The following is a 27137-nucleotide window of genomic DNA, read 5'->3' as shown; positions in this document are numbered from 1 at the left end:
TGGAGCGAGAGCAGCGTCCATGAGATGGAGGTGCGCACTCCCACCCACCTCAAGCGGCAGCGCGTGGTGCGGCGCAAGAATCAACACAGAGCCGCAGCCGCTTCCAACGCGACCGGCACAAGCTCCAAACAGAACGACGGACGCGCCGAGAGCCAGCGGCATGTGCTTGGCCAGAAGCTGGCTCTGAGCAAGCCGCCCAGCCTGGAGCATATACCTAGCAGCAAGCGTTGCCTGAGCTTCTCCTCGAGTTCCACGTCCAGCGATCTGGAGGACGATGAGCACTACGCCAAGCGCATTTCCATTGCCTCCTCCTCGTCCACCTCCGCCTCTGCCTCCACCACCACCGCCTCCAGCACGAGCAGTGCCGAGTTTCATCCACGAGGCAGCATCGATCTGAGCATCGCCTATGATGCCCAACAACAACAATTAAATGTACATGGTGAGTTCCAGAGTCTCCCACGAAAGTCCACAGCTTCATCCACTAAGATTTCATGGTGTGAATGTAAACGGGGCGCAATCTGGTTCGATTTCATGGGTTCGCAGCGGAACAATGAATTGGAACAGTCAAATAGCAAGTTCTTAGTGGAGGGAACGCTGGCATGAAACTGTCTCTGCACGTATCTAGTTTCCACTTTTGTCAAGCTTGTGCCAATGAGCTTTTTGAGTAGGCAGTTTGCTCATTGGAACAATGGAATGAAACACTTTAAAAGCAAATTCCAAATCAGGGGAAGCGCTGACATGAAACTGTCTATGGACATATCAAGTTTCCACTTTTGACACGCTTATGTTAATTAATTGAAAAAAATGTCTGAGTGGAACAGTGGAATGAAACACTTCAACATCATATCATATTAATGCTTGCACTTTTGTCTCGCTCATGCAAATTAGCTGTTTTTGAGTAAGAATTTTTCTGAGGGGAACAATGGAATGAAACTCTTAAACAAAATTATCTTATTAACTTGAAGGCAGAACAAAAGCAGAAGAAATGAATGTTTCTTCAACTTTAAATACATTGAAAAATACCGATTCTTATTTCGGAATAATTCTCATATCTGGTAACTCTAATTTTCGAGTTTTGCCTTCTTTTTTTCGGCTCTGCCAGGTTTAATGGAAACATTGTATATTGTATAAAAAAAGATGAATAAATTTGCTGATAATCCAATTAAGATGTGCCCAGACCTTGCTAAAATTAGAGAAATTGTGTAGAGGTTAGCTAGAATATGCCTGGAAGTGCCGTATTGGGAGTGAGGAGTGGGAAAATCTTATTGGATGTAGTTGGCCCATGATAAATTTAAATGGCAAATCATTTTGTAAATCGAATATTCCATTACAGTTATACGATGCCGCGATCTGCAGCGCTTGCACGGCACAGGCAGCATCAATGCGTACGTCAAGGTGTCGCTGGCATCCGGCAATGCCACCAACAGCAGCAGCAGCAGCAGCAGCAGCGGCAGCGGGAACAACAGCAACAGCAACAGCTCGAGTCGCTTCCAGCGCACCGCCGTCCATCGGCACTCGAGTCGTCCGTACTTTGATGAGCGCTTTAGCTACCATGTTCAGGATGCCATGCTGCAGGCGACAATGTCGTCGGCGTCGGCATCGACGCAGCTGCAGCTGGCCGTGTGGCATCGGGATCGTCATCTAAAGTGAGTACGAGTAAGGTCAATAGCAGCCGTTAAGTAAGCAAGTATCGTATCGAAAGCTGTCTGGCAGCAAAAGTGCGTGTCATTCACCTCCAATTGACAGGACAATGCTAGAAGGCGGCGAGGCGGGGGGGCGGGGGGCGTGGCGGCGATATGCCGCCAAGACGGAGGCTGCCAGGCAAATGGCTAGGCTGGGCGGCGAGGCGAAGCAAGGCGAGGCGCGACGAGACGAGGTGGGGTGTCTCAGCCTAATTGTAACGTTTTCCTGTAGCACACTTTGCCATTGTGCATTTCCTGCACATAAACAAACGCAGCGCCCGCAGGGTGACGGGGCGGACCAAGGCGGGGCGGCACGGGTTTGGGTACGGGCTGGGTCTGGAGCGCCTTCCAGCAACCAACACACACACACACACACACAGACACACATACTCAGAGGCACATCCAGCGCAAGCGCTGTGAGAGCTCTGGCCTCAGTCTCTGGCCGCATTCCAGCTAACTGTAAACTTTGCCTGGGCTCCAGTTTAAACGTTGCTCTTGTTTCTCTTTTTCTTTGCTTCCTCTTCTATGTACATACATATATTTATTTTTTGTCGTGTGATTTTAGTTTAGTTCGGTGCGCTGTGTACGTTACGCTCAGTTCGAGTGTTCAGCTCGCGCGACGCAGACGCAACAACGGCACAAGCTGGCAACGCTGCTGCGGCAAACACGCAGCCAAACGCAACGACGGCGTGTTTTAACTCTGCCCAACAACAAATGCTAAAAAGTGTGTGTGCGTGTGCTCTAGTGTGTGTGTGTGCTGTGCGCTTCAAAAGCAAACAATAATAATAATAATAATGTGCTTGCATATACCTATATATATATTTCAATTAATATGTTTTGTATATGTATTTATTTTATTTATTTTGTGTGTCACATGTTGTGTGTGTTTTTATTTAAATGCAAATGCTCTTTGTTATGTTGGCAGTGCTGTAATTGCCTTTTGCGCTGCCAGCTGAAAAGTATGCAGCACCAAATTATATAACTGTGTGTGCGTGCCAGTATGTGCGTTCGTTGGTTTTTTGTTGTTGTTCGTTTTTGGTGTAGCATAACTTTAGGCATGCTGCTAAATAATTGTGACCAAAGGCTGCGCTGCGTTAGCGTGCGCGTCCCTCTGTGTGTGTGCGTGTGTGTGTGTGCGTGTGTGTGTGTGTTAGTGTGTGTGCTTGCTTGCGTGTGAGTGTAGTTTTTTAACGCGCACAGTGGCCAAGTTAATTGAAATTCAAGGACATGGCAGCTGGCCTGTCCTCTTCAGTGCGCGCCTACACACACACACACACACACACACACACACACACACACACACACACACACACACACGTGCCCATTTATTTCGTCATTCAAAAATTCAAACATTTAGTCACTCATTCGGCTGGCGCTTATGTCAAATCGATAGCCGCGCTCGCCACATTATGCAATGGCCACAGGTCAGAGGCAATCAAATTCTCGGCTAATTCAGGCAGGTCTAAAGCTCGCTAAATGCACACCTGGGACATAACACACCTGCACACCTGCACACGCACACCTGACATTTGTTATGCATGCATAATAACATTTGGCAAATAGTTGCCGTTCTTGTTATTGTTGTTGCTGTTTTCTATTTGCAAATACCTCGTTAAGCATTTTAAGCAAATTTGCCCAACGACAGTTCGCTAAATAATTCATTGGCCCTGTTATGAGCCTGTGGCAAGGGTTGATGCCTCGCGCCACACGGATTTTGCGGCAGGTGGCAACAGTTTCTGTCGCAGCTACGCTACGCAGCCTGCTACATTTTTAATGCACTGGCCCCAATTTTGTCAAATCCAAGCCTGGCCCGCGCGCGGCTGTGCGTTGCCCAAAAAGAAAGCAACAACAACTAGAGAGCCTTCAAGTGTTTGTCGCACCGCACCGCTCCCATCCCCCCCCCCCCCCCCCCCCGTCTCTTGTACCGCCACATCGAAAACGTCTGACAGACAGTTGCGATTGCAATCGCAAAACTTTTGGCGCTGCTGCAGCAAATGAAAATCAATAAAACTGACCCAAATACGCGCGGGCTAAACTTCATAGCCAGGCCCGGCGCCGAGCGGTGGCTAGAAAAATAACCAACTAGCTCGAGGCTCAAAGCGTATTTCCGGGCCACCAATTGGATCTATGGGAATGCCAAGCAAAGACAGCTTAGACGACGCTAATTGATTTATGTCACGTGCCGCAAGGCTGGCGGGGAGCTCTAGGGGGCGTAGGTGTTGCAAGCAGGGCGTGGGAGAGTAGACGAGGCGGTCATGTACAGTGAAGCCAAAGCAGTTGTAAACAGAATGCAACGTGACGCAAGGCTACCAAAAAAAAAGAAGAAACAAAAACAATAAGGGAAAAAAGATCTTATCGGACGTCATTCGTCCTGAGCCGAATCGTGGGCATGGATTTTTTTCGGAGCAACCTGCACCCTGCACTCAATCGAATGCCCTTGACCAAATGCAATGGGTCGTCAGTGTGGGATTATTTATTAGCCAGTTTTCTGTTTTCTGTGGCTAGCCTCGCCATAAAACTAGCCACTCGCCTTGATTTGCTAGCTGCTAGCGCGAACAAATTGGAAACTTCCTTTGAAAGGTCGACATCCGTTCGGCATAAATGCCAGGCAACAATGTGGCTGCTATCCGCCAGATCTTCTTTGTGCAATTTACCAAACCAGCTCCATTAGCTCACATACTAGCACGAAAGCATGAGCCACCAGCTCGTCGGCTCATCGGGCCAAGTGTGGCTATCTATTCAATTAATCGACCGTGTTTCTGTTGGGTTGGTGCTCTAGTCCGCTGAAGGATCCTCTTACCCAACAGTTTCCTGCTGCGTCATACTCAAAGGTTAGCTAGCTTATTGGTGTAATGCAATTCTGGGAACTAGTTGTCAGCTAATAAACCAATTACACCAACTGTTCAAGCGAACCAAACGCTGAAGTGGAAATAAATTGAAGAATTCCTACGCAGGAATTTCCAAGGAATTTCCAATGAAATTGCCAGGTCTCAAGAGATGAGATGAAATTCCTGTTAAAACTGCAATCATTTGTCTTCTTATTTTTGTATTTTTTTATTTTCTACCGGGAAATTGATTTAAGCTGATGATTTTTTCTACGTCCAATTGGACTTTGCGCTCAAGTCATTTAATTTACCGTTTGTAAACTCCACAGACGCAGCGAGTTCCTGGGTTGCCTTACGTTTCCATTGAGCGCCTTAGTGCAGCAAAGCCAGAACCAGAACCAGAACCAGAGTGCAACGGGATCGTACAGGCTGCACGCGCAGGGATGCCTTCATAGCTGCCGCAGCAAGCCGCACGCCACAGCCAACGTCACGCCAACAAGCACCGTCAGCCGTCCGCAGGAGGAGCCGAAGCAGGCGCCCAACGAGAGGCCCAAGGGGCAGCCAGCAGGAGTGGCATCTAGATCCGAAGCAGTGGCCGTTATACCCAAAATGTCAACGATGGCGGCACCTTTAAAACCGAATGCCGCCGCGGCAAACGCGCTGCTGACCGATGATGTCATCGGCATCGGCATCGGCATTGGCATCAGTATTGACAGCATGGCAGCCGTTGGCGGTCCGCTGGGCAATGGCAGCCGGCAGGATGAGGCACAGCTGCTGCAGTCGCAGCAGCCGATGGTGCTCAGCAAGAAGGCGCTGCATCAGCGCGATGCCGATGAGAATCTGTTCTTGCGCTTTCTGGAACTGGATCCGCCCGCCGATGGTAATGCGAACAGCACAACCGCAACGGGCAACAGCACTGGCGGCGCCGCTGCCGGAGCCAGTGCGTCCAATGCCAATGCGAATGCCAGCAATGCGAACCATTTGAATGGCGGCGGCAGCGGAGGAGCTGGCAGCGCGACGCGTCGCTGCTCAACGCTGCCCGGCAGCCGGCAGCCAACGGGACGGACGCCGTTCACGATGACCAAGCGACTGACGCGGACGGAAGAGCGTGGCTTTGGCTTCTCCATTGTGTGGACACATCCGCCGCGTGTGGAGAAAGTGGAGGGCGGACTGTCAGCGGACCGCTGCGGCATATTGCCGGGCGACTATGTCATCTTTGTGGATAAGCACAATGTGGTCACGATGCCCGAGGCTGATGTTCTGAATTTGATACGATCGCAGGGCTCGTCCTTGACGTTGGAGATATTCAGAAGGTCAGGCGCGGGCGCCAACATGGCCAACAATGCCGCCAACACCATCAGCACAGCGGTCACAGTCAGCGCCAGCCACAATCATCAGCCCAACTCGACTGCAGCTCAGCCCCAGGCCCAGGCCCAGCCGCAGCAGCGACAACAGCAGCAGCAGCAGCAGCATTGTGGCTTGACCTCGCTGGCGCCCAGCGAGGAGCAGTTAGCCACCAGCACAGTGGTGCAGCGCACGGCCAGTGTGCGTCCCCAGCTATTGAGCAATACGATGTCGCGTCCGGCCACCGCCTGCTCCGGCACCACCTCCTCCATTGAGGCGGCCAAGCGGCGGCTGCACCTGCCCCAGGTTACGTTCAGCAAGGAGGTAGGCAAGGGCGTCATTGTTTAAGTCCACCAAGCACCCAGACGCTAAGCACTCAGCCGTCAAGGTCATCGGCTAATTTTAGTTGTCACTTATTGAATTTGTCATTGTTTATGAAAGACCCTTCATTATTTTTTTTTTCCTGCGCTTTTTCCTCGGCTTTTTTGTACATATCTTTAGCGCATTATTGTTAAGTTTAAACGTTTAAGTTTTTGCCATTTCTATAAATATCATCTTATATTTTCTTTAATTTTTTTTTTTTTTTTACCCACTTAAACCCGTTCCCACCGCTTGACAATAAAATTTTATTTTTTTCGATTCTATGTGGCTTTTACCAAAGTTTTATTTCTTTCTTGCCTTTCCTTTTCGTTGCTTGGCTTTCGCGGAAGGGGAAGCCGACGTGTTTTTTTCAGTTTGCCCAACCCCCAACGAGACGAGGGCGTAATGAACTCGCACAAGTTGTTTCCGTTCTCAATTATGGGCCCGGTTTAATTGGGTCTCTTCGCTTTTGCATTGCATACTTTCTGGTGCTGAGGACCTTTCTTAGCCCTTTATGGAAATTACTCAGAGACGATGACTAAACGAACCATTACGTATGCAACAGCATGATTGACAAAACGAGAACGATTTGCTGCGGCAGCCTTTCGTCCGATTTTAATGGGCATTGTAATTTTAATAAACAACATGTGAGGCCGCAGCAGTTGATGGAGAGTGAAAATCCCAAAGGTCTTAAATGAAAGCAATCAAGTTTTTTGAGTGTTCGAAGAGAGTTTATTGCTTGTGTGACATGTTCGTCCCACTGGTTGTCCGTACGGAGTACTCCGTACTCCGGTCTGCCTACGCAGACAAAGTGCTTAAAGTGTCACGCCTGACAGGTTGAAGGAAAATGCGAGCATCTTCCATCTTCCACAGCTATATAGGGCTAGATTGACCAAACAAACCCAAGTCTCTTCCAATCATCAAAATCTATATCCTCCACAGTTGTGGAGCTGAAATGATCCAATTTGGAAGATAGATTCATTTAAGCATACCATTCTGCCTGTGCTCACTGAGGCAAACATCGATATATCTTTATAAATTTGGGAGGTACACCCGATGTACCTAGCTACATTCGAGTTCAAAAAGACAGACGGGAGAGTTAAGAACAGAGAAAGTAAGAAGACTCCTCCAGAGTGAAGACCATGACAAACAAGAATTAGCTTCGAAGTTTGGAGACCTAACGCACATGACATTCAAAAAGGAGAGAGAATTCCTTAGTGGCTAACAAAAAACCTATCCCGTTCTCTATCATTTACCTCTGCCCACCGACTGGTCGATACAGTCGATTGTGCCCATAACGGATAATCGTCGACGCTTCTTGCTGCAGCTCATCAGCCGGGAGCAGAACTTTACGGCGGCCATTCACTTTGGAGTGCAGCGGTTTGTGCAGCCTCTGCTGGAACGCAAGGATCTAATATCGCCGAACGATCATCGGACGCTGTTCCAGAACATCGATGAGCTGCTGCGCATTGCCGAGGATATCTTGGAGCAGCTGTGCAGCAACGAGCAGGAGCAGGAGCCGCACATGAACTTTGCCTCGCGGGTCTATCTCTCCAAGACGACGGCGATTTGTGCCGCCTACAAGAAGTACTGCAATGGCATCAAGCGTGCCGACTGCGTCCTGGTGAATAAGTCGCGGCAGACGGGCTCCGAGTTTATAGCTTTTATCACCGAGCCAGCTGTGCCCCGCAAGCGACCCGACCTGACCATGTTCATACACAGGCCGCTGCAGCATTTCCGGGAGATCCTGAAGCTGATGCAACTGCTCGCCAGCAATTGCCACGTGGATACCGAGGAGCACAAGAACTTTACCACCGTTATTGGTGAGCTGCAGGCCGCCTATCGCGAGATAACCGTCAGCAGCGGCCTGATGGAGCCACTGGGTGAGGGTCGTCCATTGTTGACGCTGCAGGATCTGGAGTCGCGCATGGTGTTCACCAAGTGCAAGCCCTTTACGCTGGCCGTCCAGGGCCGCCAGTGGATATTCGGCGGTGATCTGTCCCGCGTAGAGGGACGCTCGATAAAGCCCTACTGGACGCTGCTCTTCAGTGACATCATTGTGTTTGCCAAGGTCAGTCGGGATCGCGTGCTCTTCATTACCGAGGAACCGATACCCATTGCCAACGTGGTCGACTCCTGTTTTAATATGCGCAAGAAAAGTGAGCTTAACACAAACATTTGTCGATTTGTCGACTTCCAATCTCTGAATGCTGATTTGATTTTCCACAGCCACTGAATTCCGCCTGACCGTGGATCCCAATGGAAGACTCGCTGAAAGTCCGACCGGCTATTGTGCACCGGATCTGACGCGCACGCCCAAGCGCGGCGCCAGGCGGAAGAGCCTCATCTTGCGCGCACCCTCCCTGGAGCTGAAGGCCGTCTGGCAGAATCTATTGCAGCGGCAAATGTAAGTTCGTACTCTTGAGTTCCTTAACAACCCAATGAATCCTTATGGAATTCCATTAAGTCTGCTTAGCCCATATTCTTTAGTTCCTTATGAACACAATTAAAGACATTCATTGGATCGACTTACGGCACAATATATTACAACACAAATTCCATGTCCAATATTGAGCTTTACTTTACTACCCGATGAATCCTTATGGAATTCCATAAAGTCTGTTTATGGTAGAAGCTCGTGTCCATACTATAAAGTTCTTTGAGAACCTTATCGATTCCTAAGAAATCAATTAGGTACACATACTGAGTTGCTTAAGAGCCTAATGGATCCATAAATAATTCCATTAGGTCTACATTGGACAGAATTGATTGCAGCAAAAGTTCAAAGCTCATACTCTTAAGTTTCTTAGGAAACCTATGGATCCGTAAGGAATCACATTGGGTCTATTTGCGACCTCTTAGGCTTCCTTTGACTTTGACTGAGGAATAATTGAATAATTAAGAAGTTCATTTTTCATACAACTTAGAAAAGTTACACAACTATTCAAGGAATATTCTATATGTTCTTTAGCAAGCCCTTTGATATTCAAAAGGCTTTCAAGCCAAAGAAGTTTATCACTATATCTTGCCATATTCTTTTAGGATTCAGTTAAATTCCTAAATTACTTCGATAATAATTGAACGTAGTGAAATATTCCTTTGATTTTTACAGAGGTTTTTATTCCATTGTTATGGAATGAATGTTTTAATTGCGAACTTTTCAGATTCCGAAATAAAACCTAATATTTAAAGCTCTCAAATTGAAACACGTCCAGTCTCTGGTTAATCTCTTGTTTTTTCTCGCATTTTCTGCAACAGCTTTCTGGTGAATGCCGCCCTGGGCTCGACGCCACTGTCCAGTCCGCTGGACTCGCCGGATGTGCTGAACACGCTGGTGCCGCTGAGCGACATTGGGATGACCTCCGCATCGATGGGCTCGATGAAGCTGCCCTCGCTGGACAGCATCAATCTGAAACAGCAGAAACAGCAGGTGCGTCTCTTTCGCAGCAAGCGCTTGGACAGCGCCGATTCCTTTGAGAATCTGCAGCGTTTGGCCAGTGCTTTGGTGCCGACGCCCCATTCAGGCCATGCCCCCGTCTCCGTCTCTGCCCCGAATCATGTCCATGCCCGCATTACGGCCAGCACACAGACGGCGCAGCTCTGCTCGGCATCGCTGCCCTCGCGCACCAATTCACCCGCCCGGCAGCCGGGTGTGCGCTCTCATGCCGCCAGCTGTGGCGGCTCCATGCCGAACGGCGTGGGCGGAGCTCTTGGTGCTGTTGGTGCTGCTGGCGACAGCTCGCTGCGCCGCTACAATACCAACAGCTCTTGCCTGAGCAGCAGCGCCAGTTTGACCGCGCACACCCAGACCCACACGCAGACCCAGACGTCGGCGCAGTCGCTGCCCAGCGCCAGCAGCAAATGCCTCACGGCCATACCGGAGGCGAGCAGCGAGCCGGCGGCAACGGCAACGGCAACGCATGCCAAGAAACTGCTCGAGTTCAGTCTCAGCTCGGTGGGTCGCTCCTTTATAGATGAGTCCGTGCTTGTGGCCCAGCAGGTGTCGCTGACCACGCCCGAAACGCCCACGCCGAACCTATCGCCCAGCTCGCTGGCCTGCAACTCGGATGCCTTCTCCAATGACTTTGTGCCGCCGACGGCAACGGCAGCAACGTCTGTCGGTCGGGCCGTCAACGTGCCGCTGGCCGAGTTCGGCGGCTCTTGGGATTTGTTGGAGCTGGATCTGCAGCTGAACGAGGTGAATCTGGATCCGTGCTATGACACGGATGTGGAGGAGTGCATCTTTCTGGGCGATGGCGTGGGCGCCAGCGGCGACGGCGGCGGCGGCGGCGGCGGCCAAACGGACGTAGACGATGACAGCGACGATGATAGCGTTGTGGTCGACGATCCATTTGGCATGCTGCCCACCAAGCCGACGCCGCCGGATTCTTTGGATCTGTGATTTGACTTTTGGCTGTCAACCGAAACGCTTACGGATCCAGGCCAGAGCCACAGCCAGAGCCATGCCCACACACACACACACACACACACACTAGCACAATCTTTGACTAAAAATGAGCTTAGACAACCACCCAACTGATTCAAACTAACCAAACTCTTAACCTCTTTAAGCAACTGCGCTTCCTTCCGCCTCTCTCTCTCTCTCTCTCTCTCTCTCTCTCTCTCGGCCTCACTCCCTCTCTCTCTCCCATTTATTCAGCATTTGATGCTTGTCCTTGCCCCTGTGTCTTTTCCCCCGTTCGTTCTCTTTGGCTGCACACAGCTTCCACCTAGATTCCGCTTGTCAACGTGAAATGGGCATTACAATTCCACGCAGATTCCACACGGCTTTCATATATGTATGTTCCACATGGATCTCACATGCGTTCCATCAATCGATCCTAAGCAAATGAGTGTGATCTATCGAATGAATGCCTTATGGAAGATATTTCTAGCTGTCATTGGAACAGTAAACGCAATTAGAGAACTGAGAAGGAGTTGCGCCTAACTCGATGCGAATTGTCGGAAAATTCGTGAGATTGTTAACAATCAATTGTCTTGGCATTGGTATTCGAGTCTCTTGTATAATCAAAATTGTACAAGGCTGGTTTTTATTTTTTTGGTTTTTGATAATTGTGAATTGTGAATTGTGAATTGTCTTTTTTGTACATGCACAGCTAACAGATTAATTATATATGTTATGTAGGTAGTACTCGTATTTATGGACACTGCTTGAGTATGCTCAAAAGCTACAGCGTATTTCTTTGAGTGTATTCAGCGCAGCGCATATTCCCCTATTGTATAACGATTTCGATCACTATATCTATACTATATATATATATAAATATTTATACATATATTTATATGTATATACCCGTATCTCTATATATTGTACTCGTTCCTGTATTCGTCTATCCGTATTGTCCATAGCCAATTGAGTGTAAATATCAAAAAGAAATGAATTATTATATAAGAAGAACAAGAAGAATAAGAAGAAGCAAAACATGTTATTGATATGATAATATTTACGCTGATCTGTATGTGTAATTCTAGACTAAAGCAATTCTTAAATAGTTATTACTAGTTTAGTATTTACTAGAGTAGTTCATATGCCCCCTAGATAGTCAAATATACATACATACATATACATATATATATATACAAGCATACACATATACATATGTACAAAGGATCGCGCTGTGCCCGCCCGATCACACACACACACACACACACACACACACACACACATACATTTTGTTTTATAATCGTATTTACATACATACCCATTCGTATTAATCGTCTTGTTCATTCGATTGAAATATTTTTGCCAACATCCTTTCCAAAACGATAAAAACAAAAAAAAAAACAAATGCTAAAAAAATGCTTCCATTTTGTAGCAAAGCGCCAAATTCAAAAAAAAAAAAACAAAAAAAAACCAAAAACCAAAAAAGAAGCAAAATCAAAAGCGAAACGAAACTCTTGTTATTATTGTTGTTGTTATATTACCAAAATTATGTCCAATGTCTAGTCCCCTTCGATTAGAATGCTCCATTTTGGTAATAATTGTTTTTCTAAATTTAAACTTAAGTTAATTGTTAGCCAAAGTATAACAAAAAGCAAATAAGTAAAGAAAACGCTGCCATACGAATTGTTTGTGGGTTAAACACGATTCTGCTCTGCCTCTTGTTGAGTTGAATTGGCATTTCCCCCCCGTTGTACATAGTACTTCCTAGCATACAGATAGCATATGTATATATATACATATATATATGGATTTGACTTCAAATTTATATATATATTTATATATATATATATATATGTGATTATAACTAACTGTATCTGCAACAATCTTTGCTCATTGTCAGCGTCAAGGCGTACACTTAAAGCAAGTTCACATGAATATCTATATATATATCTATATATATATATATATATATATCTATATATATATATATATATATATATATATATATATATATATATATTCTCGCTAGGACGGCCAACGGCTGACACATATTACTAATTACGTTTCTATATATAGATCTCTTGCAAAGATATCGATGTCAATTATTTATGGTTATGACTAGCACTTTGTTGCCTTTGAAGGCTGTCGTAACTTAATAAACTCACAATACACACGCGCACACACACACACACACAACCAACACACAATGCCAGGCAATAAAAAATGAAGCTCTTTATAGAAATTTGCATTATGCATGCCAAATACTTTGTAGCCGCCATTTTTCCCATGAATATGTAAGCTGACGGCTTCAGCTGCGCCATTTTCTCCATTTCCGTTTCCGTTCAAAACAAAACACAAATATATATATGGCATACTTTTTGGGGCATGCTTGATATTTGGTTTGTAATCATATTTTCAATTTTTATTTAATAGTATTCCAATTATTACTTATGAAAACTTAATATTTGCTCTATCAAAAATTAATAATTATTTATTTTAGCACGTTTCTGAATTCCGTTGGCATATTCGTTTTTTCATAGCATACTTTTTCGCGCCTTTGATAAATAGTTTTACGGCAGAAAACTTAGGTACTGTGGTTTAAAAACAAACGCACATGTGTGAATTTTATTTTCGCAAAATTAAAAAAAGCTAGTGAAATTGACCGGGCAATATTCCCAGGGGCCCAAAGTTATATCAAATAATATTATAGTTTGTTTCTCTTTTTTTGGAACACGTCAACCTTTGTTTTCACATGCAAAATTGCATTCTTGCCACCAATTTTTTTAAACACATCTGCAGTTATGATTATATAGTGCTTGCCCCACTGTGCGACTGTGCGATTTGGTGCGCCGCCCCGCGTCCGACTACATTTTACTGAACTTTGATCTGATATAATCCGCACACACACACACACACACACACGTGCTTAACATTCAACAGCATATGTGCTCTGATTTGATATAATCTGAATACACACACACACACACACGCGCACACCACTGTTGGCCATTGTTGAAGTCTAGTTATTAAGTATACGCCACGTGTACGCGACGCGCCAGTGAGCAAATTTCGTGTTTGCCGTAGCTGTAGTTTATTTATATCTATTTTCCCTCTGCATTAAGCTATAATACCTATATTATGTAACCTCACGTATATACCAAATGCATAGTATACATATATATATAGATGTATGCATAGTATACATATATATATATAAACATGATATACCTTTATATATAGTCCATATACAAATATAAAGAAGAAGCGAGCCATTTGGCGCTCCACATTATATGTGTCTAGGATATGTTAGAAAACCTTTTTATTTTCTTATATTTGAAATATATTTTGTTGCCAGCAAAGTGAAAGATAGATATACATATATATATATATATATATAGATATATATATATATATATATTTGAGATCTGAGATGAAATCTGATGAGTTGAGTTTGAGAAACGATGAATAATAAAAACCAAATAATTCTTTGACTAAAAACGCTTGTGATGTTCTTTTTATTTCAATTCCCAAAAAAACCAATTCTCCAACCAAATATATTAAAAAAAAAAAAAAAAATACCCACCGAGCACTCACTATGTTCCACTCTGTACGTTGCCCAAAATGTTCTAACTGTTCCGTATAAGAAACCAAAAAAAAAAAAAAAAAAAATTATAACTCTCTCCTCGCCCCGGTTCATCCTGCGTTCAAAATTGATTGAACCCAAAAAAAAAAAAAAAAAAAAAAAATTGATAAATTAAAAATTGTGATGGACTCAATTTTAGTTTAGTTTATTGCAAAACTTCTCTCGCTTCTTTCAATGTTATAATTTGCAAATCTATTTGTTATCGTTATCGTAGTGTGAACCTCTTCAAGTGCAAGCGTTTTTAATCAAAGATGGCCTAAAAAAAAAAAGAACGCGCGTTTTTATTGTTTCTGTTTCTCGCAAGCGAAAGCCAAATAAATATCAAAATAAAAAAAAAATAAATAAATAAATATCAAATGCCAAAAAAAAAAAAACGAGCAAAGACGAAACCAAAAAGCCAAAGACAAGCACAAATTAAGTAGTGGAATACCCCTAACGAAAAAAAAAAGAAAAAAAGGAAGATAATTAACCAAAAGTTAACCAAAGAAATAACGAATTAATTTGAGCCCATCACAAATTTTAATTTGCATGCAACATTGCAACATCGGGCAGCTGCAGCTCCGTGTGGACGTGCCTCTGGGTGCGGTTGTGGTTGCGGTTTGGTTTGGGAGTATGGGAGCAGGCACGTGGCCGGGTTGCATGGAATTGGGGCAGGGCCGGATTGTTGGGGGCACAGCTAAAGCAAAAATCAAAAAAAAAACATTCTAACGATGCGTTGCAGCAGCGCGGCACGAGCCATGGCCATGCCGTGGAGCAGATCGAGCTGCTGATCGACGAGAAGTGCCGCATACTCAACAAGACGGGCACACCGAAATCGAGCGCTCTGCATTTGGCCAACTGGATGAAGGGCCAGCTGGACAAGCAGCAGCAGCAGGCGCGCCTGGCGGCCATTGCGCGCTCCCAGGAGAACATCAGCGCCGAGGACGAGCAGCTGATCTTCAACAGCGACAGCGAACAGGACGAGCGCATCATCTACTGGACGCGCCAGCAGCTCGAGAAGCGCACCAAGGAACTAAATCTGGCCAAAGAGAACGGCATGCTCTCCGCCAAGCCCAATTTCGGCGGCAAGCGGCTCAGCGGCGTCGACGAGCTCAGCATGAGCGCCACCTCGGACATCTACTCGGAGGCGGAGGTGGTGACCAGCCAGGTCAGTCAATCGCACAGCACCACATCGGACAGTCAGGTGAGTGTGCCCGAGAGGGGCAGCCTTCAGAGATGGGCGTGGCAAGGAAATACTACTGAGATATTGATTGGCAGTAAAGGCCAAGGGATTCAAGTCCTTGGAACTTTGTCTTAAGAGATTCTACCTAGTCTCAACTATACGAGCAGGTAACACTCATTAACCCTTTTGCAACACTGTTAATCCCTGTAAATGGGCTAGAAGCCGAAATTTAAACAAACTTTGAGCGCCATTTCTGAATTTTCGAAAAACTTGAAGCACTGCTCAAAGATCTTCAAAATTCGATAGTAAACAAAACAAGTTGAATTTTCCAGCAATATTCGGAAAAGGGGTTTGCAGACTTGTTGGCATATCTCGAGTAAATAAAGTCCGATTGTGGAATGAGTTACCTATGTGGACTCGATTATTGGCTTGACATTCAATCGAATTAACTTTTATGTTGTACAGACAAGAGACAAATGTAGATATAAACTGAGATATAAATTGAGCATATACCAGGCTACCGACTCGACCCAGACAATTAACTAGACCTTCGTTCTCTCCGAATATTCAAGCAAACTTTATATCTCAAACACTTTATGACAGCTGTTGATCTCGTATACCCTGCCCAGAACAGTCCATTAACCGACCCGAAGCTTTTATAGTCTGTGTTTGACTCGACCACGCCCATCTCGGATAGTTAGTATATATGTATGTATGTGTAGAGCGTATTGCTAGATGTGGTATTTTTGTTTGTTTGCCGCTTCATTCGCTTAGATAACCGTGCGCTCCAGTCCCATTGTGCTCGACAAGCTGGCGGTGTGCCGTCACTGCCATAAAAATTGCCAGCAGAGCGCAGGCAGCGTGGGGCGTGGCTCGGCTGGTGCTGCAGCTTCAGCGGCAGCTGCCGGCGGCGGTGGTGGATCCTCGCTGCTGTGCAACTCGCTGAAGGTGCAGCACAGTCAATCCTCGCCAAATCGCTGCTGCAAGCTGAATGGCACGGGCACCGGCACGGGAACGGGAACGGGCACGGGAACGGGCACCGGCAGCGTGACGAGCATGTCGAGCAGCACCATCACCGGGGAGCTGTCCTCGAAGGTAGTCGCTAGCAGCAGCCGGCGCGAGACCGGCGACACCGAAAGCGATGTGGCCCAACTAATCACCGATGAACTCTCGCTGTCCCAATCAGAGGCAACCGATGACAGCGTCGGCGCCATGCCCAACAGCAGCAGCGGCAGCGGCGCCCAGCTACGAGTTCTAGAGCCGCAGCAGGCAACAGCCGTGGCCCAACTGGCCAATGGCCACTGTTCCTTCGCCTCCAACAAAACCGCATCAACAAAGGGTTCGCCCAAGACGCAGCCACAGCCGCCGCCACGGCGCATGCGCATCGTCGCGCAGCTGTGCCAGGAGCCAGTGCGTCCGCGCGCCAATCAACAGGTAAAGGCCATGGTCACCGTGACGGAAACGGCGCGAATTATGCGCAGCAGCGAACGTGGCGGCGGCAGCGGCAGCGGCGGCGGCTCCCCGGCAAAATACGCGACCTGCCATTGCCGCTGCGCGCCGGAGGACTTCACGCAAGCGCAGCTGGCGCCGGACAAGATGGAGCAGCAGACCTGCAAGCTGCTAGAGTCGCCCAAGCAGCAGGCAGCCGCTGTGCAGCGGCTGGAGGATGAGCAGCTGTCGCTGATGCTCATTGGGCTGGCGCAGTTTGCGCCCGCCGCAAAGCTCTGCGGCCCGGAGAAACGGGAGCAGAGACTGGCGCCGGCCACGCCCACCATAGCTGTAATGCCGCCGACGCCAGATGCGGTGCTGACCAAGACCAGCACGCATGTGTGGGACAACAGCGCCGGCAGCGGAGACCAAATCACAACGGCGACAACCTCAACGGGCACGGCGAAGCAGCCGAGGCAGGCGATCATTGAGAATATACCGGAGGACTCGTGCGATGAGTCGCCGCTGGAAGAGGAGCCGCCGTATCGGCCGATGATCAGTGCGCTGCGTCGCTTTGGCACCATGTCCAGCCTGGAGAAGCTGCCCTCCGATGAAATGGACGACGACGAGCTCGAGCCGTATGCCCAGAATGGACTCAACGAGCATGTCGAAAACGAGGCCGACAACGATGGCGATGACGATGACGATGGCAACGACGACGAGGACGACGACGAGGACGACGACGATGATGATGTGGCTGATTTGGCTGACTTGGCTGATTTGGCTGATGTGGATGATGCGGATGACGACGATGATGTGGATGAGGCGACGGCGGACAAGGCGCTGGCACAGAACCTGCCAGAGCTGGCGACCTGCTCCGGCAGCACAATTCTGACCAATGGCGATGTGCTGGCCAGCGGCGCGTGGACAAATCGCGCCGGCGCCTTTGTCAGCGACAAGATGTCCTTTTTCGAGGAGTCGCGCGCCTTCATTGACAAATATTTGGGCCGCTGGAATGCCAACGAGCAGAACTCCCAGTCGGCGGCCAATCAGACCGCCTCCGAGACGGACGAGCAGCTGGACGAGTGCACATCGGGCGCGACCAGCGGCGAGGAGGTCTGGGGCACGCCCACCAGCGGCGGCGACAACGATGACATGCAGCTGATCAATTCGGAGAATACGCATTCGGTAAGTGCACCCCACCGACCAGATCAAGGCCAATCCATTAATCCAACCGCATGCACTGCTGCAGTCACCCACCAAGTCGAGCAACTCGCTCAACGACGATGACGACACGGAGCTGATGATGGACGAGCTGCTGATGGCGCCGCCGATGACGGCCAGCACCATACGAGGACTCCTGCCACGGTAAGAGTCAGAAGCCAGAGAGACAGAGAGAGAGACAGATGAGAGAGAGATGAGAGAGAGGGAGATGAGAGGGAGATGAGAGCGAGATCTTTGATTAGCAAAGTTATTAGAAACCTTAGACATTGTACACTTAGGAAGCCAAGCTTAGTTAGCTATAGATCTCTCATTAAGTATTATATATGTCAATATTTCTTCTTCTTTTAAATGTTTATTTTTTCCCACACGTTTTTTTATTCGTAGTTTTTACAGGTGTTTCTTTGCGTTCTTTCGTAAACTCTATACACACGTAATCCCAATCGAGAACCATTTGAATTCAATTCGTTGTCCATTTTAGTGTATCCGATAACCATTCGCTAAGTACATATATATCTATATAGTATATCTCATCTTGGATTAGTCGAGGCCACAGACCGACTTTAAAGAACTTCTCGTAAACTAGTCTCATCTTTTCGTAGTGCCTAGTCGAGTGTAATCGTAGCTACTTACATACGAATTTTAACTTTTTAACATATAGTGCTATATTTCTATATACTTTATATACTATATCTGACAACATCTTGCTGAAATTCAAAATTTATATCATTTCACCACACGCTCAATTATTGCTACAAAAAATTTCCAAATCTAAACAAAAAATCGAAATTCGTTGCATCTCATATCGTATATCGAATCGTATATCGTAAACTTGTAATGCTTAGACGCCGTCTTGAGCCCCTGTTCGAGGAGGAGACCGAAAGCGACGAAGAGAAAACCCAACAGGACAGCGATGACATCAAAAAGGTGGGTCGTATTTAGAACAATGCAAACCAATAAATAATTAAATCAAAACAATAATAATAATGATAAATTAAAAAACGGCCAGCAAAACAGATCAAAGCACATTTCGTTTCGATTTTGCAGACTTTCTTTTCTTAATTTGATATCATTTTATTTTATTTGGCAACACTGGTCACACTGTGGCGCATGGCAATGCCCCAGCTGTGAGAACTGTACCCACGATATGCTAAGAGGCCGATGCATATTTGGCAAGCCGAAACTCGAATGCACTTGCAGCTGCATTTGACATACATGAAATAAACTAAAGATTTTTGTTTTGTAAAGGTTTCACACAAGTGTCTTAAACTCAGCTATTGTTAGTTTTTCGATATATTTGGCCACATACATACATGTTAAATGTTCGACTTGTTGTGCTCATACTTGTTAGCTACAACTTTTTGATTGATCATCATCTCAATTTTACAATTATTATTATTATGCTATAGCTAGTGTCATATTCTGCTAAATGTTTTCGTTTATAGACTTAAATCTCAAACATTTGATGCACTGCAAGTGCTCATACTCATGCATGCATTGCCATCAATCAATTGTTAGCTTGATTGATCGTATTTGTTATTAACTTTTATTTTCTCGTCTTGTTTTCTTTTTCCACATGCATCAACAACCACAACAACAACTGTTCATCATCATCAACATCACGAATCGCTCAATCACCAATCAATCAATCAATCAATCAATCATACACATTGCCTACATCTAAATACATATATCTCGTTCTCTATGTGTTAACCGTAATTGCAAATTGCTTGTAATTAATTCCTGTTATTGTTGTTGATTCCTAACATATTGTAAATGTATGTGTATGAATGTGTATATCTATATATCTATATATTCATATATACAATATATAGAAAGTCGTAGTGAAATTAGTGAAGCTTTAGCCAAACCTGCAATACTGCGAGATCATAAACATCACACGCCAGGACAGAGACCCGCAAGCGATTGAAAACGATTGACAATCACAAAATGCAAATCGCACCCGAAAATACCCGAAATTACCAAATTCATAAATCCAAAACCGAATCCGTATCCGAATCGAATCGAATCAAATCAATAATAATCAGAAATCGAACCAGTCGAAACGAAACCAATTGAACCGAATTAACAAGAAAACGAACCACTTTCATATGCCACATCAAGTGCAAGCTGGATGCTTTATCAAAACCAGAATTGATTAGTTGAATTCTATTCCCAACAATTGGTAGGGGGAAGCAACGACAAATGGCCACTACCTAGAGGATTCGGCTGGAAGCTCAAGCGACGAGGCAGCCCCAACAGCGGCCGATCCGAGGCCGGATCAGCCGGATCAGCAGGATCTCGATCCGGAGCCACACTCCAGCGTGGAGCGTCTGCAGCCGAATTTGGCCACCACATCGTTGGGTCCGCGGCCGCTGACCACCCACGCCAGCACCATGCTGTTGCCCACCACAGCCATTTCGGCAGCAGCAACACCGACGCCGACATCCATTCCCGCCCAGATCCAGGTGGGCGCAGTTCATCCACCGCCACCAGCAGTGGCCTCATCCTGCGAGTATCTACTCGAACCGCGCGCGTCTGCGACCACGGCGACATCATTGACCAGGACGACGATGACGACGACGACGATGACGTCGAGTGCGACGACGATGATGCGGACGACGAGGATGTGTATGGCGACGCCGACTATGCCGCCGCCTATGAGCGGCAGCACGGCACAACGCACAACGACGACGGCGACGGCGATGGCGAGTCAGGCCCCCTCATCGACTATTACAACAACCAGCAGCGGGAGCGGCACTACCAGCAGCGCCGCCAGAGCCAACGTCAAGCCACCGAGATTCATTCCACCGCCGCCGCCGCCTCGTCGTCTGCTGCTCACGCAGACAAATCTAAGCGCTGCGGCAACCAAAACGGTAAGCAGATCGAATCCCAGCTAACGGCCTCTATAAGCTATATTTATATATTCTCGATCAGTCCCATTTGTTACTTCTATGATCAATTATTCCTTGAAACAAACAAATCTAGTGAATCCTCTAAAAAAATATCTAAAAAATATGCATATATATACTCGATCTATATATATACATATATATTCTCGATCAGTCCCATTTTCTACTTCTATGATCAATTATTCCTTGAAACAAACAAATCTAGTGAATCCTCTAAAAAAATATCTAAAAAATATGCATATATATACTCGATCTATACATATACATATATATTCTCGATCAGTCCCATTTTCTACTTCTATGATCAATTATTCCTTGAAACAGACAAATCTAGTGAATGCTCTGAAAAAAGATCTAAAAAATATGCATATATACATATGCCCATCTATATATATATATATATATATATATTCTCGATCAGTCCCATTTATTTAATTTTAAGATCAATTATTCCTTGAAACAAATAAATCTAGGGAATCCTCTGAAAAAAAGATCTAAAAAATATGCATATATATACTCGATCTATATACATATATATATATATTCTCGATCAGTCCCATTTTCTACTTCTATGATCAATTATTCCTTGAAACAAACAAATCTAGGGAATCCTCTGAAAGTAGATATAAAATACTTGATCTGAAAAGTTCCTTTACTTTTGTTATAATCGACATATATCTGTAAGTCTTTTATTCTTCAAAACAAACAATTCTAGGAAGCTCAATATATAGATAAACACACACGGTCTATAAAGTTTACTTTCGTAATAATCTTATGTCTATAAGTCTTTTGTTCTTCGAAAAAAACATATGTTCAATTCAGTCCAAGCTATATATTCTCGACTAGTCCAATTTTTCCCACTTTTATGCATGTTGTAAATCGGTTTATCAAAATTTCTTAAAAAGAAACAATCCTAGGGTATATATTCTATATATGTATATATTCTCGATTAGTCCCATTTTTATACCCTGCAAAGGGTATAATGTATCTGTGCAAATGTATGTAACAGGCAGAAGGAAGTATCTGCGACCTCATAATCCATATATATTCTTGATCACCATTAATAGCCTAGTCGATCCAGCCATGTCCGTCTGTCTGACCGTCCTTCCTGTTTTCAAGCTATCGATAAAATTCAATAAAATTAGCAGATTAGCAGGTATACCCCGGCCTTGCCCATTGCAAAAGAAATTCTAACGACTCGGCTGTTGATAGACAAGTTAATGCGTGAACCACTTGGGAATTACTAGAGTTTGTTATATTTAAATTGCTTGTTTATGCTCTTCTCACTCTGCTCACTGCCCGACTAATTGCAGCAGCCACCTCAAAGAAAATCTGGCGCTACTGCTGACAGTGGCTGCTCGGCGGCTGTCGCCGACGCCGCCAACGCTTCGCCCACAATCGGTACCGGGTCAAGGACAACGCCTGCGAGTACCAGAACCTGTGCACCGTCAGCGGCATCAGCGGCATCAGCGGCGACGTGCCCGGCTGTGTGTCCGGTACCGAGTGCGGGTCCGGTGCCAGGCCCAAAACGCCCATCGTCAACGATAATCGAGACCTGCCTGCTGGGTGCCGCAGTGCCGGCAGACTCAGCCACTTCATCAGCAACAGCCTCGAGGATGGCAAAGCCGATGCGGAACAGCTCCCAGAGCAGCCCAGTTGCAGCGGCAACGGCAACGGCACCGGAACCGACGCCGACGGCCGTACCGGACGCAGTCGGTCCACGTTCTGTGGAAGCTGCCCCAGCGCCGCACGTTGGCTGCGGTTTAAGTCCAAGACTGGAAATGCGCTTGGCGCTCAACCACGACATACTCGGGGACGAGGACTTGATCTGCTACGAGCCTGGTCCAGATCTAACAACTATTCTGGGGTAAGTCCAAAAGAAACAACCCATTCATGAGCTACTTAAATTCCTCTTTATGCGAGCCCAATTAATTATACCATACCAACAGGCAGCAGAAAACTTTCCCGTCTCCACATACTATCTATATTCTTGATTAGGACGACGAACTGAGTCGATTTTACTAAGTCTTCCGTCTGTCCGGGCTATACGTATGTTTGCTCATCTCGATTTTATAGTCTAGATATTTAGGACTCCATTTCAAATAACCGATTTCTTAAAGTTGATTAAAATCTATATCGATATTCCGTTTTGCAACCCTATCTAAGCCCATTTTGTAGGTATAGCCTTGGGCTTTGGTATATACATACACTCATACGTATGCCATATTTAAGTCCTGATCAATTCAAAGGGATCGAACTATAAACACTCAAGTTACATTCAACTTGGGTGGATTAGTAGATCCGTGTGCGTGAATGGTAGCTTTTCTCGTTTGTTGATAAACGTATGTCCCGCAGACAGTTCGAATAATTGCCAAAGCAGCTGTGATTCAGGCATCCTCCGGCTTAAACCCAATTACACGCAATGTTCGTTTAACCGTTTCCACCCCTTTTTCACGATCGTGAGTGAAATGCATCAAAATCGGTAATGTTCTGTTATAAATATTCCTTAATGAATGTTCTCCTATGTCACCAAAGAAAAATGCTGTAAAACAGTCTATCAGTCAAGCGATCAGTCAAGCGATCAGTCTTCAATCAGTCCATCAATCACTAGGAAAATTCATATACGCATTTGGACTAATTATGTATTCGCTCTGAAAGGCACGACCTCTCCACATTTCATCGACTGACGGGTCGCGATTTATTGAGTCGTTCAGCCACGAATCGGGTGCAGCCAAAAGAGGCTGTCATATCGTACTCTCAACAACGCAACTCCAAGATGGACACACCGACGGTGAATCGGCGACCACGTCCGGCCATAACAACGGCCGGGGTCGTCCATCCCGGCCAGAGGAGTCACAGCAGCAGCAGCAGCCACGGAAGCCCGCGCGCCGCTGGTTCAGCTCGTGCCGGCGGCGGTCCACAACGCCAGCATCCAAGTCCAAATACATGGAACAGTTCTGCATCTGCGGCTCGAGCCGGCGCAGGGAGCGCAAGCGCCGCCGACAGCAGCACAAGCTGCAGCAACAACAGCGGCGCGAGCAAATTAGGCGATCTGGAAATCTTAGCGAGACGCGAGAAGATATACTGCATGTCTCAATCGAGGAGTGGCTGTCGAGCCAGGGCGACATCCGAGACAACAACGACAACGAAATTGACAACGATCCAGACGACGACCATGACCATGACGACGATGGCAACGAGACGCGACTGTTCCTCGCCAGCCACCACCAGGACGGCAACTGCAGCAGCACCAGCACCAGCAGCAGCAGCAGTCTCTCTGACGAGGACGAGGAGTACTACTTCGATGGATGCGGTGGCAACCACAACAACAACAACAACAACAGCAACAACAACAACAATGACTGAAGCGTGCCTCGAAACGGAAGTGGGCAAATCCAACCGTTTGTATGTGCCATGCCACATGTGGCAGCAACAATAAATGCTAACCATGCCCCCTCTCTATCCTCTCTATCTCTCCCCTCGACATCTTCACGCAGAATCAACTTTATCAAGCGCCGCAACTCTGAGATAACCGCCAGCGGCAGCAGCAGCAGCAATCCCAACAACTCCGACAGCACACTCGGTGGCGACTCGCAGCAGCAGCAGCAGCAGCAGTTGCATGGCAGTCAGCAACTGCTCAGGCAGGCGCCGGACAATGCGGACATGGCACAAATGTCGCCGCGCAAAGACAACGTAAGTTGGGCAACGACTCAAAGCTGAAAGCTCTGCTTAGTATACCCTGTACCCGTTGCAAATGGGTATACTTGGATTGTACAAATGTGTATTACAAGCAGAAGCAAGCATTCGAACCCGTTAGGTTTTTATATTCCCGACAAAGTCCTCCAGAATCCACCCGGCCAAGTCCATCCGTCTAGAGAAACACATGGATCTCGGGAGTTACAGAAGCTTGAGACTCGAAATCTAAAATATATACTCTCGTAAGTGCCACATAAAACGAGTAAGTCGTTTATTTTTCAATACCTTCCCTTATATTCATTATATCGATAAATATCAATCGATAAATGTCGATAGCTCGAGGATTATAAGAGCTAGACACCACAAACTTGGCATACAGATTCGTGTATGATATACACAGACTAAGAGTATTTCAAATATATATTCCACGCATTTTCACCGTATCGATAATTATCGATTGTGAGACCCGCTTTTTTAAGCACAGCTCGAGAACTAAGTATAAGAGCTATAAACACCAAACGTGGTATACAGGTTCTTGTATAGTAGGTGCATTTTAAGAACATTGCATATACATATGTACATATTCCACGAGGGAAGTCGTTTTTTCTTCAAATATCGATTGTGAGACCCGCTCGTGGATTAAAAGACCTAGGTACACCAAACCCTCCTCCATTTCCCCATTATTTAAATACCCTTATGCTTGAATGAAAAGTAAATAAAGATTGGACAATGAACAACGTGGTTACCTGCGAACAGGTACAGGGTATCTTCAAGTAGGCCACTCTCGACTGGAACAGTCTTGTTTTATATGCTCATTGTTATCCTTTCTATGCGGACAGGACAAGCCCTCGCTGAATCGCCGCCTGTGGAAGCAAATCACCAAAAGAAGACGCACCAATTCCGTATCCCAGATAGTCGCTGGCTAAGAAACGGCGACTCACACTCACACACACACACACACACACACCCTTACTCTTGCAAATGTCTCTTTCTATATATCTCTCTCTCTATCTATCTTGCTATCTTGCTCTCTCCCTCTCTCGCTCTCTCGTTCATGTTCAGATAGAGATACACATGGTTGTATCTACGTATCTCCGTTCAGCTGTGTGATATTTGCCAGCGTAGCGCTTTTATTGTGTTGCATGAGTAGCGTTTAGTTAAGACTTAGTTAAGTTATCAGATTGTGCAGGAGCTTAGCTAGTTCCATAATGATTTGCGCTTGGAGACCGTTCACACTGTCACTGTCGGCAGTTACTGCAGCAGTAGATCACAATTTGAAAATCGTTTCAGATTCCTAAATCGAACCGTTTTTTACGATGCCCCAGCAGTTAATTGCTGTAAGTTACTGCTGCAAAGTTCAGTAAAAATGACTGCTACTGCAGTAAGCAAATAGACCATGATGTTTATTAATTATTGCAACACTGATTTACTGTTACTTTGCTGCACTGTCACAGCTGTGCAGTAAGTCGTTAGAGTACCTATGCGAACAAAGTTTACTGCTGGCAGTCAAACACACAATGTTTACAGTTAGCCTTTTAACACAGTAGTTCTATGTCAAAGGCTGTGTTTCCACTGACTTACTGCTGCCCGTGTTTTCACTGCAATGCAGTAAGTTTCATTGTCAATTAGAGTAGCAGTAATCAGCTGTTCGCATACGTACGTATACCCTTACTTATCAGAGCAAGATACTGCAGACTGTTAATAACTGTACTGCACAGTAATCTCTTATGTAATGTGTTTCCACTGCTATGCAGTCAGGTTTTGTTTTGTCTAACCTATCACAGGCAATTACTGCAGCCAGTTTATTACTGTACTGCACAGTTTTCACATATGTAATGTGTTTTCACTGCTTTGCAGTAAGCCAAAGCTGCCAGGATAATCAAGTACTTGCCTGATGCCATACTTTTTTTTTAGCGTGTTTCCACTGCAAGGCAACTGCAGCGTACAGTGCGAACGGCCTACAAATCGATCAAACTGATATTTAGATAAATTGAGCAAGCAACAAAACTAAACGAAAACGATTATGATGTTGATGATAAAGATGATGGTAAAGATGATGGTAAAGATGATGGTAAAGGTGATGATGAATACGATGTTAATGTTAAAGAAGAGAACTATGTAATATCTATGCTAAGTTTTTTGATACTTACAACTTTGTAGCTAGTTAAACCCATAAACGAATGCGTCCAATTGCGTCCACGTCGAACGCGACTCCTGCCAAACAGCTGGCCAACTGGTTGCTGACTACCAAGTTTTGAGGCCAAATATCGAAACTCTCGAATCTAGAAATTATGAACAGCCAAAAATGGGACAACGAATGGACAGCTCTGCCTGAGGACAAGGCTTTAGTGACTGTTATTTAACATACATTTAGCATCAGCTTATCGGGCGGGTCGTAGGGCGCACACACACACTAACACACACACACACACGCAATCCAGCCAAAAGAAATTTAGCAA

The 27137-nt window shown here is 45.9% G+C and overlaps 1 protein-coding gene across 6 annotated transcripts; it reads left to right on the top strand.

Annotated features, from left to right (window-relative positions):
- PsGEF (Protostome-specific GEF) lies at window positions 1-26747 on the top strand. Of its 6 annotated transcripts, none has more exons than XM_064698871.1 (15): window positions 1-439; window positions 1334-1646; window positions 4837-6175; window positions 7539-8370; window positions 8441-8618; window positions 9470-9641; window positions 14981-15442; window positions 16196-18037; window positions 18102-18217; window positions 18916-18997; window positions 20260-20946; window positions 22296-22849; window positions 23641-24387; window positions 24480-24675; window positions 25518-26747. In XM_064698871.1, exons 1-15 carry the CDS (start codon window positions 25-27, stop codon window positions 25602-25604), a joined length of 8022 nt encoding a protein of 2673 aa, XP_064554941.1. In that variant the 5' UTR covers window positions 1-24; the 3' UTR covers window positions 25605-26747. The 6 variants fall into 6 exon arrangements, with proteins under 6 accessions (XP_064554941.1, XP_064554940.1, XP_064554939.1 ...); XM_064698870.1 differs by having other exon boundaries at window positions 7494-8370; window positions 14984-15442; XM_064698869.1 differs by having other exon boundaries at window positions 7494-8370.
- The last annotated feature ends 390 nt before the right edge of the window (window positions 26748-27137 follow it).

The sequence above is a fragment of the Drosophila montana genome, unplaced genomic scaffold, assembly GCF_035044405.1.
Source record: "Drosophila montana isolate Dmon_TW-CO22-7 unplaced genomic scaffold, ASM3504440v1 contig_786_1, whole genome shotgun sequence".
Classification (NCBI taxonomy): Eukaryota; Metazoa; Arthropoda; class Insecta; order Diptera; family Drosophilidae; genus Drosophila; species Drosophila montana.
The sequence above is the reverse complement of the archived record's forward strand: the minus strand, read 5'-3'. Positions and strand labels throughout refer to the sequence as shown.

Coding starts and splice junctions, on each gene's coding strand:
- PsGEF (XM_064698869.1), top strand. CDS start 25: ATGGAGGTGCGCACTCCCACCCACCTCAAGCGGCAGCGCGTGGTGCGG. Junction 18,038..18,101: donor ATTCGGAGAATACGCATTCG/GTAAGTGCACCC, acceptor GCACTGCTGCAG/TCACCCACCAAGTCGAGCAA. Junction 18,218..18,915: donor ATACGAGGACTCCTGCCACG/GTAAGAGTCAGA, acceptor TGTAATGCTTAG/ACGCCGTCTTGAGCCCCTGT.